This window comes from Rhinolophus ferrumequinum, chromosome 13 (genome assembly GCF_004115265.2).
Source record: "Rhinolophus ferrumequinum isolate MPI-CBG mRhiFer1 chromosome 13, mRhiFer1_v1.p, whole genome shotgun sequence".
Lineage (NCBI taxonomy): Eukaryota > Metazoa > Chordata > Mammalia > Chiroptera > Rhinolophidae > Rhinolophus > Rhinolophus ferrumequinum.
In genome coordinates, this window is record NC_046296.1 from 3,926,656 (window position 1) to 3,943,172 (window position 16,517).

At 42.3% G+C, this 16,517-nt stretch overlaps 1 protein-coding gene across 1 annotated transcript; it reads right to left on the reverse strand.

The window, feature by feature from the left end:
• Positions 1-1,865: 1,865 nt before the first annotated feature.
• Positions 1,866-13,477, reverse strand: NMS (neuromedin S). The gene is made up of 10 exons (XM_033125614.1): positions 13,369-13,477; positions 11,440-11,495; positions 11,098-11,136; positions 8,182-8,205; positions 8,033-8,086; positions 6,615-6,689; positions 4,548-4,583; positions 3,931-3,972; positions 2,743-2,828; positions 1,866-1,926 (listed from the first exon to the last, which is right to left on the reverse strand). Exons 1-9 carry the CDS (start codon positions 13,442-13,444, stop codon positions 2,790-2,792), a joined length of 441 nt encoding a protein of 146 aa, XP_032981505.1. The 5' UTR covers positions 13,445-13,477; the 3' UTR covers positions 1,866-1,926; positions 2,743-2,789.
• Between the last annotated feature and the right edge of the window lie 3,040 nt (positions 13,478-16,517).

Genomic DNA, 16,517 nt, shown 5'->3' on the forward strand with positions numbered 1-16,517 from the left:
TGATTGTGACTGAATCTCGAGGCAAATTGATGGTTTTAATATTAAACTAAAATACCAAGAGTCAGCGAAGAGATCAGAGAATTGAGCAAAAGATGAAATTGTCCAGAAGTGGAATTTTTCCGACTCTCCAAAGGGGTTTGTCTGGGCCAGGCGTATTTGTTCTTTCAGATATTGAGATACACAAGATAAATACCTTCATAAAGACAAGAAAACCAGAATGTCTGAACATGGTGCATTGGGAAAGAACAAGAAGCCCCACGCAGAGATGGGGGAGGGGCCCTGCTTAACTTCTCCCACTTCATCCGGATCCCACACGGGCCCCAAAGCAAGCCCTGTATTGTTTGGTCATGGTGAAAACTTGCTTCACACTCCCCTTGCACTGGGTATGTCACCTCCACCGAATGAGTCAGGGCTGTGGTGGCGGGGGTGGTAGCTTTGTGACTTCGTGTCATGTCAGGTGTGTACCCTCATCCCGTTTAACTGCTGCCCCCAGCCAAGGGCTAACTCCATGTCCCTGGGGGAACGCCCAGGCTGGGGACAAGCCGCAGATATCGGAGTCAGTTGCATCTGGGTTTCAATTCCAACTCTGCCATTTAATGAAAGACCTGGAGCCAATATTTAATTTCTATGAGTGTCAGTTTTCTCATGCCCTAAAGATGATGCTAATTGAACTACAGCAGAAATGGCAGGCTTCTCACCAAAGCTGCCTCTCCTTCTAGGCCACACAGCTAGGTTATGTTTCCAGGCTCCTGTCCAGTCAGACGTGGTCATATGACTGCGCTGCACCAAAAGGAATGGCCTGGCTCATAAATATCCTCCCTCCTGACAGCCTCTTATGTTCCCCGTCCGCTCACTAACAGAGAGAGCTTGGAGGCCCTTGAGCCCATCCTGGGCAGAGACTACCATGTGGAAGGAACTTGGACTCTGAGCTAGGAACACTTGCCATGGACTCTGGGAGAGCTGGAAAGGAAATTCTGATGGATTAAGCCACCAAGATTCTGAGATTTATCTGTTGCAGTAACTAGCATGACTCAAATACAATACGTAGCAGGGCTATGAAGATTAATAGAAGCACCCACTGTTGCGCCCTAAAGGAAGGCTCGGTGCAGTTGAGGTTCATTGCATGTATCATTAGGGTCCCTCATTGCATTGCATGCCCACCTTCTGCGTCACCATGTACTCCTTTGGACAATCTTAGGGAAATCATATACTATTTATAGAGGAGCCTGAGAGGTAAAGGTGTGAGCCTTATGGTTCCTCGAGGAGCCTGGAGTTGTTATGCGTTAACTTAATGCCGTGACCTCAAGCCCTTGGTCAGCAATAGCAGCAGCTTTCGTTACGGCAAGTCCCTTTGGTAGTATTTGTGAAGTGAAAATCATCTGTGGAGTGTAATTCAAGACAACACTGTTGAGTGCCTGCTGTGTGCCACCATGCTAAGCCCCTTCCACAGACCTCTCCTCAGGCGTCACAAACGCTATGCGAAGGTGCTGTTATGACCAACCCCATTTTACTGTGGAGGAGCCTCTGAGGCACAGCGGTGGGAAGGGAACAGCCCAAGGTCAAGGTCCCCAGCTAAAAAGCGGAGGAGTCAGGATTTAAAGGCACCCAGTCCGTCCTAAGCTCATGTGCTCAATTCTCAATAATAACAAGATGGTTGGGGCATGCTAAAACAATACCCCAAAACAGTATTTAAAAAAAATATACATGTAACACCATTTTAAAAATGGACTGATCTCTCCCCCAAGACTTTCCAATAAGACATGAAAATGTGTCAGTGCTACTTTATTCTTTATACAACTGAATATTCTAGTGAGTACAGAGCAAGAGAATCATCTTTAAATATTGCTGACAGAGAGAAATTTGACGTTTGTTCAACATAACTGCTGGGTTGCCTCTTCTGATCCAGCTCCCCTTTGCCACTGAACTCTGAAAAAGAAAAGAAAAATGTACAACTCAGATGAAACCATTCTCAGAATCGAGACGAGACCCCACAGGCATGTGAATATATAACATTATTAAATTATACCTCAATTTGACGTGTCATAAATGCCCATAATCGTAGGTCCTTATAAGATTTGGTTTTGCTGTGTCTTATTAGCCCATTAGGTCTGTGTGCGTGCCATGGCCTTAGGGAACACCTTCCCTTTGTCACCTGGGCAGCTCTGTCACCTTGGCCTGCAGGGCCTGGGCGGCTGCTGGCAGATCAGGGTCAGGCCCCCGGAGGAAGGCTGTGATGCTGCCACAGGCCTCATATCTCTGGGACTCACATCATCATGAGAGACAGAGGAGGCCCAGACCTACCCGTGGGCGTGGACTTCAGTTTCCACAGACCCAAAGGCCAGCAATCTCCCCAGACTGAAACTCGGGAATCAGAGCATCACTGAATGGAGGGAATGGCCTAGGCTGGCTGTACTCTGAAGTGTGCCATGGTAGGGAGATACGCTAGCCTCCCAAGCAAGCGTGCCAGGGTGGTTGTTTCCTATCAGAAGGGCCAGGGGAGAAGTCACCGGGCATTGGCTGGAGCTTTCAGCCCCTCCCAGCTACTGCTGGGGTCTGCACACTTGCAAAGAGCCGGCCTGATGCGAAGCGCAGTGTTTGCCTGGGGCAGGTTGCTTCTGCCAGGTTGGTGGGGGATCTGCGGTTCTGAGAGCAAGAAAGGTCCACGGGGGTTCCACGTGGCCCCCCTTTCTTTGAACTATCGCCCCTTACACTGCCTCTCACTCCCCCCAGTCAGACAGTTACCGTTTGCTTGGAGGAGAAAAGCTGCAATGAGCTGACCTTGGACTATCCTACTGAGTGTGATCTTCAGTGTTTCTTCCATTCCTTGGCTGGAAAAAACAAAAAGGAGCAGCTTACAGACACTGAGACAAAACCGCCTGCAACCCCTGTTTCTTGGTTTCCTATCCTTTCTCTACGGGCCCTAAGGCCTTGTTCTCCTAAGATGTCAGCAGTCTCCTTGGGGGCTCCCCTGGTGAGCCCCAGCCATGTGCTGGTCTGTAGGTCTTGTACGGCAGAGTAGCAGGACCTCTGCTGCTCCCCCAGCCCAGACACTGTCCCCACCCCACCACTCCACCCCTTAGCCTCTGTTTATGTGGCAGGATGGTCCTCAAACTACTCCTCACAGGACTTCTCACCCTAAAGACATCATACAGACCCACTGTTTCTCAAAGTAATTTCCAGAGAACAACCACTAATAGGTCATGCAGGTCAAAAAGGTACATGGGGGTGGGAAGCATTTCCATGGACAAAAAAATTTGGGAAACAACGTATAATTAAGTCAAGTTAAACAGGATGTTTCCCACGGGACACACTGGCAGACATTGTAAACCTTCAAGAATGTGGGGTGCCGTGTTTTCAATCTTATTTGATCTTTGCATAGCATCCCTTAGCACCAGTGACCCACAGAATGCAGTTGGTAGGGCCCAAGTCCAGTACGATTGCACAGTTTTCTGATGCAAATGCTGAAGATCTAGGGGGTGAAGCATAGCTAGTGACTGGCCAGTCAAAAACTAAAAGGCAACTCTCTAACTCCGTGACCTTGGCAAGAGGCTCCAAGTGCCTGGGAAAAAGGAGAAAATGGCGCTTAGACTCCTCTTGCCAGTGTGTTTTGGAGCCAGGTATCCAGAACCTGCACGGACTCAGACTCTGGTTGGCCTGCGTGTCTGTCCATCAGCAGAACTCCCACCTCCAGTCCCTGTGTCCGAGTCCTGGTACTCTCAGCCTGTGTCCTGGTGGACCCTTTTCCTTTACAAGGATTGTTTGTAGGAGGAGACTTTGAGAGTCCCCCACTAAGTAAAGGGTGAGAGAGTCCCCAAAATTGTTCACCATTTTTCAGGGGTGGTCTGGCTGGACTCATTCTGCAGGAAATCCATAATTGGGGTGGCAGGAGGAAAGTAGGGTTAAGAACAGAGAAGAGGAAACATGGTATACCCTGAAAAGGAAAAACGGTCGTCCCCAGGTGGCAGCATGACCCTGCAACAAAAAACACAAAGCATTATGCAACACGTTGTGCCCGAGGTCTCTGAAAGGTGTCTGTGGCAGTGGTTTTCCAAATGTGGTCCTCAGACCAAAAGCATCAATCCCACCGGGGAACTTGCTAGAAATGCACCTTCTCAGGCTCCTGCTGAATCTCTAGATTTTAACAAGGCCCCCAGGGTTTGATGATGCATTGTCTACTGGGAGAAGCACTGGTGTATGGGGTCTGCGCCACTTGTCATACCTCTCCCCAAGGTGGTACAACTGGCATGTAGTCCCCTGAGCCAGAGAAATAAAATTCCAGGAATTGTACTCATCTGCAAGACTAGAGATGAAGCATTCACAGCCAGAGGGTTGTCCCGTGATCCCTTTCGGCCCCGGGACAAGCCCAGGGAAACCTAAAATTAAATGCTCAGCCTCAGAGAAGATTTTCAGGGACATACTGGGAGACCAGTTCTTTCCAGAAGTGGTCTAAAGAGGCTGCAAGTCTGCCCAGCTCCAAGCGCTTCCCTGTCCTTCACTCCTTGCTCTTTCTTGTGGGAGGGGGGTTATTCTCCACACGGCTCCCATACCTTTTTGATAAAGTCCACTGCCACAGCCCTTGAATCCTGCGAGGGAATGAGACATGGGTTACTTTAGCAGGAACCGCATGCTCGAGGCTTGCAGTCGTTCTGCTGTGGTCCTGCACCTCTCTGGTTCCACTCTAAGGCAGCCAGAAGTCAGGTGCAAAGTAGCAGCTCAGGAGAGCAGCTAACCATGTAGCCAATTTCAGTTTCTGTTAAGGAAGGCCAGCGTGCTTCCTTGATTGAGTTCCATTTGCATCCAGGATGGTGTTATACAGTAGTAACTCGGTTTTCAAACGTCTCTGTTGACGAACATTTGGGTTTATGAATGCTGTAAATTTTATGGATCTATGGTATCATTAGATAGTAAAATTCATGCTAATTTTGCAGTTTTAGGGGTTGATTTAAAGGTCTGGAATGGATTAATCCATTTTGCATCACTTTCTATGGGGAACCCGTGCCTCGGTTTTTGAACGTTTCAAAACTCGAACGGACTTCCAGAAGGGATTACATTAAAAAACCGAGGTACCACGGTATTTGCTTCCTCTTCCCAGCAGACTCAACCTGAAATTGGCCCCTGGTTTAGGCACAGGTTCCAGGATAAGCCATTTCAGCTTCTGCAGATTGTCTTTGCCTATGGATGTGGCCTAAGATTCAACCTGGAAAGCTGGGGTTAGCAGCAAATCAGAGAAACTGCTTCCTGGGCTTAGGATGACCAACTGATTTCTCAGGAACTGAGCAGTTTCCTGGGGTCTTGGGACTTTCAGAGCTCAAACCAGGGAAGTCCTAGGCACACTGGGATGAGTTGGTCACCCAACGTGGGCTCACAGTGTCCAAAAGAAGTTTTCTTTCATTTTTCTCTTCCTTTCTTTCCTTCCTCCCTCCCTCCCTCCCTTCTTCCTTCCTCCCTTCCTTCCTTCCTTCCTTTCTTTCTCTCATCCCTCCCTTCCTCTCTTTCTTCCTTTTCTTTCTCTCTCTCTCTCTCTCTCTCTCTCTCTCTCTCTCTCTCTCTCTCTATCTATCTCTCTCAATATCATGCAACAAAACCTTGATTAAGATTCTGAACATGTTCAGCTACTACGGAAACTGGCAATTTCTAAACTTAATATGGACAGAAGCAATGGGAAGCAGAGATATCACCAACGTAAACGTTCATGCCAAGAGGAAGAGGAAGGGACAGTGAAAGAGAGACATCAACACAAAAGCTAAAACGTGGATGAAGAGCTCAGAAGAGGAGAGGATGGAACTATGCTGGGCCAGCATATAAGGAAGATTCCACAAAGGAGACTGAGGCTCCAAGGTTAAGGAACTTGTGCAAGGTCAAAGGGCCTTCCCGAGGGGGAGACTTAGATTCCTGGAGAGGATGCAAGTGAGCCCCAAGGCGAGGACACGCCTTTACCCCGCTTAAGTGAACTTTTAGTGGCATAAAACACAGTGGAGGAAAAAAGCATGTCGGCTCTACTTCTTGATCAGGAATCGAATTTATCTCCGAGCTGAGGATGCCTTGTTTTTCTTTGTCAACACTGTCATTCCACCCACCAGTGCCTCGATGGGTCAGCTATACCAGGAACAGCACGAAGAAGACTTCTTTCTGTACATTGCATACAGTGACGAAAATGTCTATGGTCTGTGAAGCTGCTGCCCCTGCAGTGGGGGGAGGGGTGTCCCATACTACAGAGAGAGAGGTGGCCCCACTTCCTGGACCACGTCCTCCTTCAGGCTCAAGCACTACCTCCCTTCAGGACCTGCACTTCCTAATGTTTGAGGCTCCTTTCCAGACCCTCTTAGCAGGAGGGTTAATGGAGGGAGACGGCCTCTGGTACCTCCCCTTTCTTCTTTCTTCCCCCTTTTATACCACCTTTCTCACTACTCTGCTTTAGACTTCTTGACTATCAATCTCTGTCACATCCAGTGATTGTTTTGGTTTCTGTTCCCTTTCTAACTGCCCGAGGGGCTCAGAACCCCAATCACTATCTTTTTGGGGTAGATGGAAGGGACTGAAATTGTGGGGGGAAGGTAAGAAGCACATCAATAAAGAGGAAACCAAGTTGGGAAAAAAAAGAAAAAAGCACATACGCGCTGTAGAAGTCTTTTCATCCTCCCATTGGCGAGCTTGGCGGCCAGACGCATTAAAGGGTGCACAGGAGGAAACTGCAACATAGAGGGGCTGTGAGCGTCAGACTCAGCACTGGGACATAGCCTGGGGTTATGTGCATCCTTTCCACTCACTCCCTTACAAATGGGTTTCATTTTCAGAACAAAATCCATTTCCCAGCCTAAGCTTGACATTTTATGTTTTCAATAAAGAATCACCTGCCTTGACAGCAGGTTTCAATTCCAACTCATCACTTAAATATATTCCCTTAGGATACATCAGACTTTCCATCTGCATTGACTGCATTCATTCCGCCCTTTGGTGTGGAGTTGTTCTGAAGAAGCATCTCCACACAGATCTTTTCTCACTCCCCACGTGCGCTCTCCTAATCGAAGGCACCAGCCCGCAGGGCGGCACCCCTAACCCTCTCTCCTGGATGCATTTGATTTTCCTGTACGTGTCTGTGACTGCCCGCACACACTCAGACATAACACCCGGGTCTTATCTAGTCCTGTGAATTCTCCCTGAGTAGTGTGGCTCGCAGTAAAGTTAACTTGTGCCACAGAACAGGTTTATCTTTCCCCTCCGTTGTGCTTTGTCCCTTTGCAGTGTCTTTGGTCCTTCTTGATAATATAACCATCATTACTGGATTCCCCATTCCTGAACCTGTACTACTGATGAGTCTTTGCCTCTCAGGGAAAGAAACACTTTGTTAGGTATTTGTCTCTTAAGCATCTTCTTGAAGATTTGGAAAGCCTTGATTATATAAATAAGTGACTTTCTAATGGTAAAATTTCAGGTGCTCTGACAGGGCACCTGAATTGATTTCATTCTATGATCTTCCTAATATTCCTCAAATCATACCTTGCAGAAATTCACTTACACAACCTGCTCCCGAGGGTAACTCAAGTTTATACTAAGAAAGTTAGACGTGATGCTTATTATTAGCCTAGCACACACACGCCCTTGATGGTCATGGAAGATGCAAATCCATGGATCACTACAGGGGGTAAGGTGCTTTACACTTCTCAAAGCACTTTTCAAAATTTAAAAACACAGAAGGTTACATGGAACCACATAAATAGACCTCCGTAGTATTTGCCACGGTCTTCTTGTACATCTGTTTGAGTGTATTATAAAAAGTTATTTCTTACTTATTTTTCCTTTTCCATAATTTATTCTCTAGCTTTTTAGATCTGTCAGCCTCCCCCACTTGCACTCCAGAGAGGGAGACCCATACTCCTTGCAGCCCCAGGAAAAGGCACCTTGGAAGCTATTGACAGAGAGTGTCGGAGGCCCCCTGCTTTTCTACTGATCTGTGCATATTAATAAGGAAGGGAGAACAGGCATGCAGAGGACAGGGACTTTTACAGAAAGATGATTATGATACAATACTGACCCCAATTTTAACTGGACGTGTTGGCTCCTGAGTTCGGGAGTAGTGAAATAAAAACTGAATAAGAGAACAAAAGTTGATTTTAGTATGGAGTGTCACTTCCTAGAAAGTGGAAGTTGCATGTCCTTACTACTTGGCTGGGCAGTACTCACCCTTTTGTATATGTCGTGTTTATCCTGGGAAGAGAATTGTGAGGGTAAGTTACATGGAGTTTTACTGGGGTGGGCAACTGACAAGGCTTTCAGTGTAAGTTACACAACAGACCTTATTAGATTTACCTGAATACTAGGAAATAAACTGGCAAGCTGAAGACACATTCGTTACACAGACTTAATAAGACTATATAGTTGATACTGGATCTTACAAGAGAAAAAAGTTCCAGCAATACATCATTATTTTAAAATTTAATCGCATTTTACCTTTTCAGTCTTTGCGTGGAGAGCATATCCTATGATGCATAGAAGTAATACCATAATCAATTCCTAGATAACCCCATCTGACTAAGGGTTGGAATAAAATAACGATTGTGATTATTTAATTTGCTGCAGGGTGTGCCCTAGACTTCAGCTTTAAGAAAAAAAGGTTGGTTCAGATTGACCTTTTTCCCTAAAACTTCTTTCCTCAAAGCTTTCTACATGAACCTTCAGTGTTCTTGCAGAAAGCACAGCCTTTTCTTCGTTTCTAAGTCCCTGTTAGAGCACCACCTTGCCCTTATCTGCTTAGATGAAAGCCCAGGAAGAGCTGTGTAGGCAGCACACTGCACCCGGGATGCTGTGAGGAAGGCCTCTTACCAAACAAAGCACAGAGTTCTATGTCTACATTTTCTAAAATTGCTAGAGATGATTACTGGGGACGACTGTTAAATGTGCTGATCTGGCTGTTATTGATCATTCACAATTAAATATTCTCAATCGGCTCAAACTTCAATTAAGACAGAAATGAAGGTTTTTAATAACATTTCTAATTGTGTTGTTGTGAATATGATTACATTTTCCTGCAAACTTTGTGGAGAGCTTTTGTAGTGGAACAAGCTGATAGCTCTCTCTCTCTCTCTCTCTCTCTCTCTCTCTCTCTCTCTCTCTCTGTGTGTGTGTGTGTGTGTTCTGAAAACTCACTGGGCACACAATTGTTTGTTTTTTTTAATACCATGTTCATCAATTTTACACATTAACTTTTCAGTCCCAAAAATAAAAAGGAATATGAAGATGTTTTTCCAGTTACTAAACATCACTGTCAACGTTTTATATATACCTTCCTTGCTGTAATGTTCTCTTTTTAGAGAAAACAGAACATGTTAAAGTTTACTTGCCCATCTTCTTACCATTTCCCTAACCAGAATATACGTTCCATGAGAGCAGGCACTTTTGTCGTGGCACGCTTTCAATAAATACCTTCTGTGAATGGATGACGAGTAGGTCTGTGTTCACAAGAATCTGTTGCCCTTTTCCCCATAAAAACTTCTTCTGATCCAGAGTCATAACCAGAAACACAAAACACGAAGAGTTTTGCAGGTGTCATTACATAGCATAATGGAATGCTTTCTGAGTGGTCTTGAGATAAGAGCTCCCTGGAGACACAGACCTGGACTTCTGGACATCATGACTGGAAGTGGATTTGGGTCACTCATCTAGACATTGGCTAGTTGAGGAAACCAAAGCCCCAGGAGAGGAAGTGACATGCCAAAGGTCAGCCCAGTCTCTCTATGACTAGCTCTAAAATATTGGTAGTTTTGTTCATGAGCAATGCTTTGTTCTCCTGCAGTTGGAAACAATGAACAGGATCAGCTTTGGAGAAATGGAGACAGTGGAAGGAAATTCATTTCAAGTGGGCCTTTGCATGTGGGGAATCACACAACACAATATGCAGGTAGCACATGTGACAGCCACACTTCCACTTCCTCTGCTTACGTAGGGGACTTGCTCACAGCCTTCACGTGAGGGATAGGGAAGCCCCTTCGGTGTGAGGCGAGGAGGCCGTTGCAAGGAGATGGAGAATTCTGAGTTCTCGCCCTGAATTTTTGTTCTGAGTAGCAAGGTGGTAAAGATTAGTTCTACAGATGAGAGATGACAACTGTCTTCAAACATATGCATAAACTACTCTGTGCATAAGGTAAACTGTGCATAAGGTAAACTGTGCATAAGGTAAGCTCTGTGCATAAGGTAAACTGAAAATAAGAAAACGGCATGGCATATTTATGAAGTTTAAGAGAGAAAGTGATGTTTGAGTCTTGAAGAATAAAAATGAGTTGCATCGAGAGATAATGGTGACAGCTAGCACCTAAATGCTGTCACTTTCCATGTTCTAGGCCCTGTTGGAAACATTTCACAAATATCAAAACAATCCTCACAATAATATTGTCAGGCTCATAAGACTATTATTCCCATATCACAGATGGGGAAACTGAGATACAGAGTGATTAAGAAACTAGCTAAGGATAAGTAAATGCGGGTTTTGAACCCAGGTACTTTTATTGTAGAGCCTGGGCTGTTAACCACAGCCAGCAAAGAAAAATCCTGTGCAAAGACGTAAGAGCCTGGTGCATGTGGGGAATAGTGAGAAGTTCAGCGTAGCTGGATCTTGGTAAGCTGTGGGCTGGGGGAGGTGAGGGAAGAGGAGATGTGGCAAAGGTGAAAACATACAGTCTATGCTAAGAATCATGGACACGACCTTCATACCACCCTCTATTGAATCAACATTTACTTTGTATCCATTGAAATGTTTACGTTGTGGTTAATATAGTTACTGACAACAGGTCCTTTACATAAGATCATGGTTTTGGAGAACTAGTATATCAATTTGTAATGTAAGTTATGACATAAACAAATAATGTAATTAGACATGTATATGTGATTATGATCATTGTAAGACTGCAGATGAACTACAAATATTTTACAGAATTTATATTTAAGAGATTCACTTGTTATTTTCTAAAACTATATTCTTACACACACACTCACACAAAATTCTCATGTAGGTAGCAAAACAATGTGGTTATTACAGAGATCAGTTACAACATAAATATGTACACTGTTATAACTAAAAGAATTATATGTATATATATTTTTTACCTTAGGTTGGCTAGAAAGAGTTGCCCAATATGCCAGCCGCTAAAAAAGAAATAAGAAAATTAATTAAAGATAAGTATAAATCCCTTAGCCAATAGAATTCTATTATAACACATAAAACTCTAAAGTTGTCCTGTTTATGAACCTTGCATTATCTTTTCACACACGGGCAGTGAATTTCAACATCAGTCTCAGGACGCCTTACATGAGGCCATAAAAATGACAGCAGTGAGTCCTGCTGTAGCCAAGAAGCTGGTCTTAAAATAGTTTTAAGTGAACCTTATCCACATGGTATTTTCAAGGCCAAGACTAAATAAAAACCTCACATTCTGAACAACAATGTACCTCAAGTTGCACCATATCCAAGCCATCTGGAGACGCAGCTAAAGATCGAGGAAATCCTATTGTGAGAAATCATAAAAATATCAATTAGGAGAAAAGAGGCCATAGCCTCTTTTAAATTAACTGTTAAATCCATACCATGAAAAACATAGAGATTCTATAAATACAATGTTGTTAAAATAGGATTGACAAAGAAATAGTCTACCTACCACTAGCCAATCTGAGATTTGTATCAAAATTAATTAAAAATAGCATGTTTTTTAAAATTTACCAGGAGTTAACAGTACAAGAATGAGCAAGTCAAAGAAAAAAAAAGGCAAAAATGTCTGTGTAACGACTTAATTTGTAAATTGATAGAATTCATAAGGATGGAATATCAGGAAATGGTGTCAAAAAGTATTATGTGTCAGAATCACTCTTGGAACGTTTAGGAAATATGGATGCCTGTTCATCTTCTTCATCAGACTCTCCCGGGGTGGAGTTATGAGGAAGGTTGCTACCAGCATGCAGATGGATCCTGTACCAGTCAGCCTTAAATGAAGCCTTCTTTCCATTTGCATGTGATACAACACTTGTAGGAATAGCTAATATTGCAACTGAAAAAAATGAACTGGATAGATCAAAATTAACCAGATGGAATTAAATGGGATAAATACAAAACCCTGAACTTAGTCTTATTTTGTATATGCCCAAATGGCAGAACTAGAGCTAATGGTTAGAAGTTACATGTGATCAGATTTCAGCTTAGTGTATAGAAGTTTTTGATGATTGTTGCCACTCAAAAATGCAACTTAGTTCAAGCCAATCCTATAAGGATTTATGAAAAGGTACTGGATTAACTATACAATGATAAAGACCATAGGGACCTTACCCTCAGGGAACATAGACGAGGGAGGTGAATATAAATATATAAACAGATAAAGAAAGGTAATAACAAATTTACAAAGGTTTAAGGGAGATTCTGTTGGGGCCCAGAGGAGGCAGCTACTGGCTGTCTTAGGCTGGTAGTGAGTTGAGTGTCACTGAAAGTAATCAAAGAGGCAAGCCATAGAGGCGATCCCTGCTCTCCCTGGGAGGTTAACCAAAGGACCTCCACAGTTTCTTGCAATGCCTAGGTTTTGTGATTACACTATAGGAAATGGCAAAAAAAAAATTCTGTTTGAAATACATTTTCTGTTTGAATATCTTCAAAGATTTTCTACCCCCTTAAATCAAAATTCTAATAGAAAAATCTAAAATTTTGAAATAGTTCGTGTTTCCAACCATAGCTGTTCTGCCACCACATCCTTCCCCACATCAAATGGAGGGTTACCTGGAGATGGGTAATGGATTCAGACTACTGACCCTATATCCTATCCCTGGTTCCCTACAAACGCACTGTTCTCAGAAGTTGATGAAGCAACACCAGTGTTTGGTCAGCACCTCGGACAGCGCACCCACCCACGAAGCCATGGGGTCTTCCCTGGGCTCTTTGGGATCCGCTTCCTGGGAGCCCACAAAAGGGCTATGAAAAGATTCCTTTTTCCTGTGCCCTCAACCCCCAGTCCTTGGGACTGTAAATTCAATTCTACCATCTCTTGTTCTGTCTCTTCAAGATTCTGGGAGCACAAATGGCTAAGAAGTTGGGATTTGCCCAACTCCTACCCCTCACAGTTTCAGCAGTACATCCTCAGGAAAGCCCTGGGATAGGCGCTGTTTAAAGACAGTTCCACATGGGGAAAGTTTATTCTGCTAAAACGCTGCAGCATCTAGCTCTGTCCACCGTCTGAAAGGTTAGACACAAATGAGAAGCCAGAAATTGAAAAGGTGGAAATGGGGGTATGTGAGGGAATAAAGTTTGCCTCCCTCCAGAACTGCCCTGAAAGATCAAGGTCTGTCTCAGTCTTTCTTAGAGCTCAGGCCAACTGGGGTCTGATGAAGGAGTCCCCTTACCTGAGGAGGGAATCTGTAGTAGGCAGAAGCAATAGATGGCTAAGATGGAAGGGAATTGGAGAAGAAGATGTCTCATTTTCAAAGTCCGGTTTCTCTTTGCTGGTCACAGATGTGTGCTGCTAGTTGAGCATTTCTTGAAGTTCCACAGGCAAGAGGCAACCCTCTGACCTGCAGCTGATAAACCCAGTAAAGAAGGTGCCTTTATTTGCGACGCCCTGGAGCCCGTTGGCTGAGCACCAATCAGCTTTGCACAGGAGGACCCCCGCTTTCTCATAAATGTCACGCTGAGCCCTTATTTGTGGAATAATATCCTCCTGGTGTAGGCATTGTAGAGAGTCATCTTTTTCAACCCAGCAATAAAAATAAAAAATGGAGAGTCATAATTGTTATTCTATAGTGGTTTGAGAAACATTTCTGACTCAAGAAAAGGCTTTTTCTCTTTTTTCTAATCAAAGAACTGGACATAAATCTATAAACTCGTGCATGATGAAGGCTTGTTTCCAAAGAAACTGTTTATTTTCCATCATTAACAGAGAATCTTTTGTAGTCTTTGGTGCAACTGAGAAGAACAAAATTGGGAGTCCTGGATGTAACATTACAAGAAACTGAAAATGTCAATTAGGGTTCTTTAAAAAAAAACATATATATATATATATATATATATATACACACACACACACACACACACACACACACACACACACACACACATCATGGTTGGAAATAAGACTCCTTAAGGTTTCTCCAGCTAGATTTATATGACTAAGTTAAATATATCCACTTAAATCAGTATTCAAGAAAACATGACAATGTTTAATAATAATAATGATACTCCATCTACTAAGCTTTTATTTGTTTTGACATTTCACATAGGTGATTCCATGTAATTCTCACAGAAAACCCATAAGCAATGTGTTATTATCCTAATTTTATGAATGGGGAAATTGAGGCTGGGAAAGATTAAGGAATTTGATGATGGCCACCAAGCCATCAAGAATACAGATCAGGAATTTGGATGCAGTGTGTCTGAGCCCAGATACGTCTTTAAGAGTGCGCAATTACACTTGATAAGTTAATTTTTTCTTCAAAGAGCCTCCTTGACATTGGATATGGGATAGAGAGAAGGGGAAAGAATAAAGTTTGCTATTTCTTGCAAAAGAGGAATATATGGCATACATGAAATAAATATCTTCCATTTTGTTTCATTATGCATATCTTTAATTTTTGCTCTTTTAAGGACAGGAGGTAACTAACAACAGTTGAATGCTTGCAATGTGCCTAAACATGTTCATACTTTACTTAAGTCATATACAATTTTTAAATGAATGAACTTTTAAAGAATAATTTTGGGTGGGAGCTGCTCAAAATAGACTGTTTATGGCTTAAAATATGGTATTGTACAAAAAATTTCCAGTTCATAACAGACTGGGAATTCTGAACTACTTTATAATCATAACATTTTGCCTACTTTGAACCAGCAAGAAATAGAGATTTCCATTTATTATAGGGTTTATCACTTTGGTTCAAGGAGAATAACCTAAGGTCTTTAAACACCAGGCAGAGATTACTTCTTTTGTATTAAAATATATTCACTGCCTAGCAGCAAGTCTTTACTGAACGAAAGAAAAAATGCTTTTTGAACATAAACCACTTATTTATACGATTATTTACCACTATTTGTGGACATTTTAGACACACAACACATACATAATAGCAAGGTTTGTGGCAGTTCTACTAAGTGTCAATCAGCAAGTACTTTTTGAACATACGGTCTGTGTCTGCCAGTGAACTATGTGTGCTATATGCAAACATACCTTTTTCAAATAAACCTCTGTGAGAACTCTGATTTGTACCAAATTTATTTTATGTTTCTTTTGCATATTTTGCCTTATTTCTCACATACTCAGGATAAAATAATAGAAATGTTATTTTTTAATGCTAATTCAGAAATGGGAAAGGGAAAAAAACAAGAAAGTAATCTGCATTCAACAACGTTGTTATGGATGAAATTGTGTTCCCCTCCTCCCTTGCCAATTCATATGCTGAAGCCCTGCCCTCTGCGGGACTCTATTTGGAGTTGGGGCCTTTAAGGAGGTATTACGGTTAAATGAGGCACATGGGTGGGGCCCTAATCCAATTGATTGGTGTCCTTGTAAGAAAAGGAAGACTTACCAGTGCTCCCTCTCTCTCCATGCATGCACAGAGCAAAGGCTAGAGACACAGCAAGAAGGCACTGCCTGCAAGCTGAGAAGAGAAGTCTCACCAGAAACAATCTTGCTGGACCTGGATATTGGACTTCCAGGCTCTAAACTATGAGAAAATAAATTTCTGTTATTTAAGCCCTTCAGTCAGTGGTCTTTTGTTATGGTAACTCAAGCAGACTCATAGAAATACAGGGATTTTTAGCCAATTCAAATAAAAAAAAAGAAAATAATGAAATGAAATGTAAAAGTTGGAAACTCTCATTGTTTCAAATGATATGATTATCTACCCAAAGAAATCAAACGAATCAACTGGCAAATTATTAGAATGCATAAGAGTTTACCAAAATGGCCAGATTTAAAGAAAACTATTTTCATGAAAAATTTTCTTAGACACAAGCAAAAATAAATATTAAAATGTATTAGAAAATGTAAATAGCCTTAAAAGTATATTGTTGATAAATCAAAGAATAAATGTGCAATATATTAAATAATAACTATAAAATTTTACTGAAGGACATAAAGGAATATGTGAATAAATGAAAAAAGCATATTATGGTCCTTGACAAGATTCAATGTTAAAGGTTCAACTGATGGCAAATTAATCTAAATAAAGTCAATGTAATTCTTAATTAAAATTCCAAAACAACTTTTCATGGAATTTAAAAAGTGATTCTGAAATTAATTTGGGAGAGAGAATATTCAAGAATATTCAATAAATTTTTGAAAAAGAGAATGATGTTTTGTCAATGTCAAAATGTACTATAAAGCAGTCCTAATTGTCATATTATAGCAGTCATTTTGTTATTGATCCACTAACAGGCAAATACATCAGTAGAATGGAATAGAGTCCTGACGCAGATCAGTTTAATATAAATATAATATTTCAAATCGTGCAAAAATGATGAACTACTCAATAAATGGTGTCTAAGATAATTAGTTACCCAT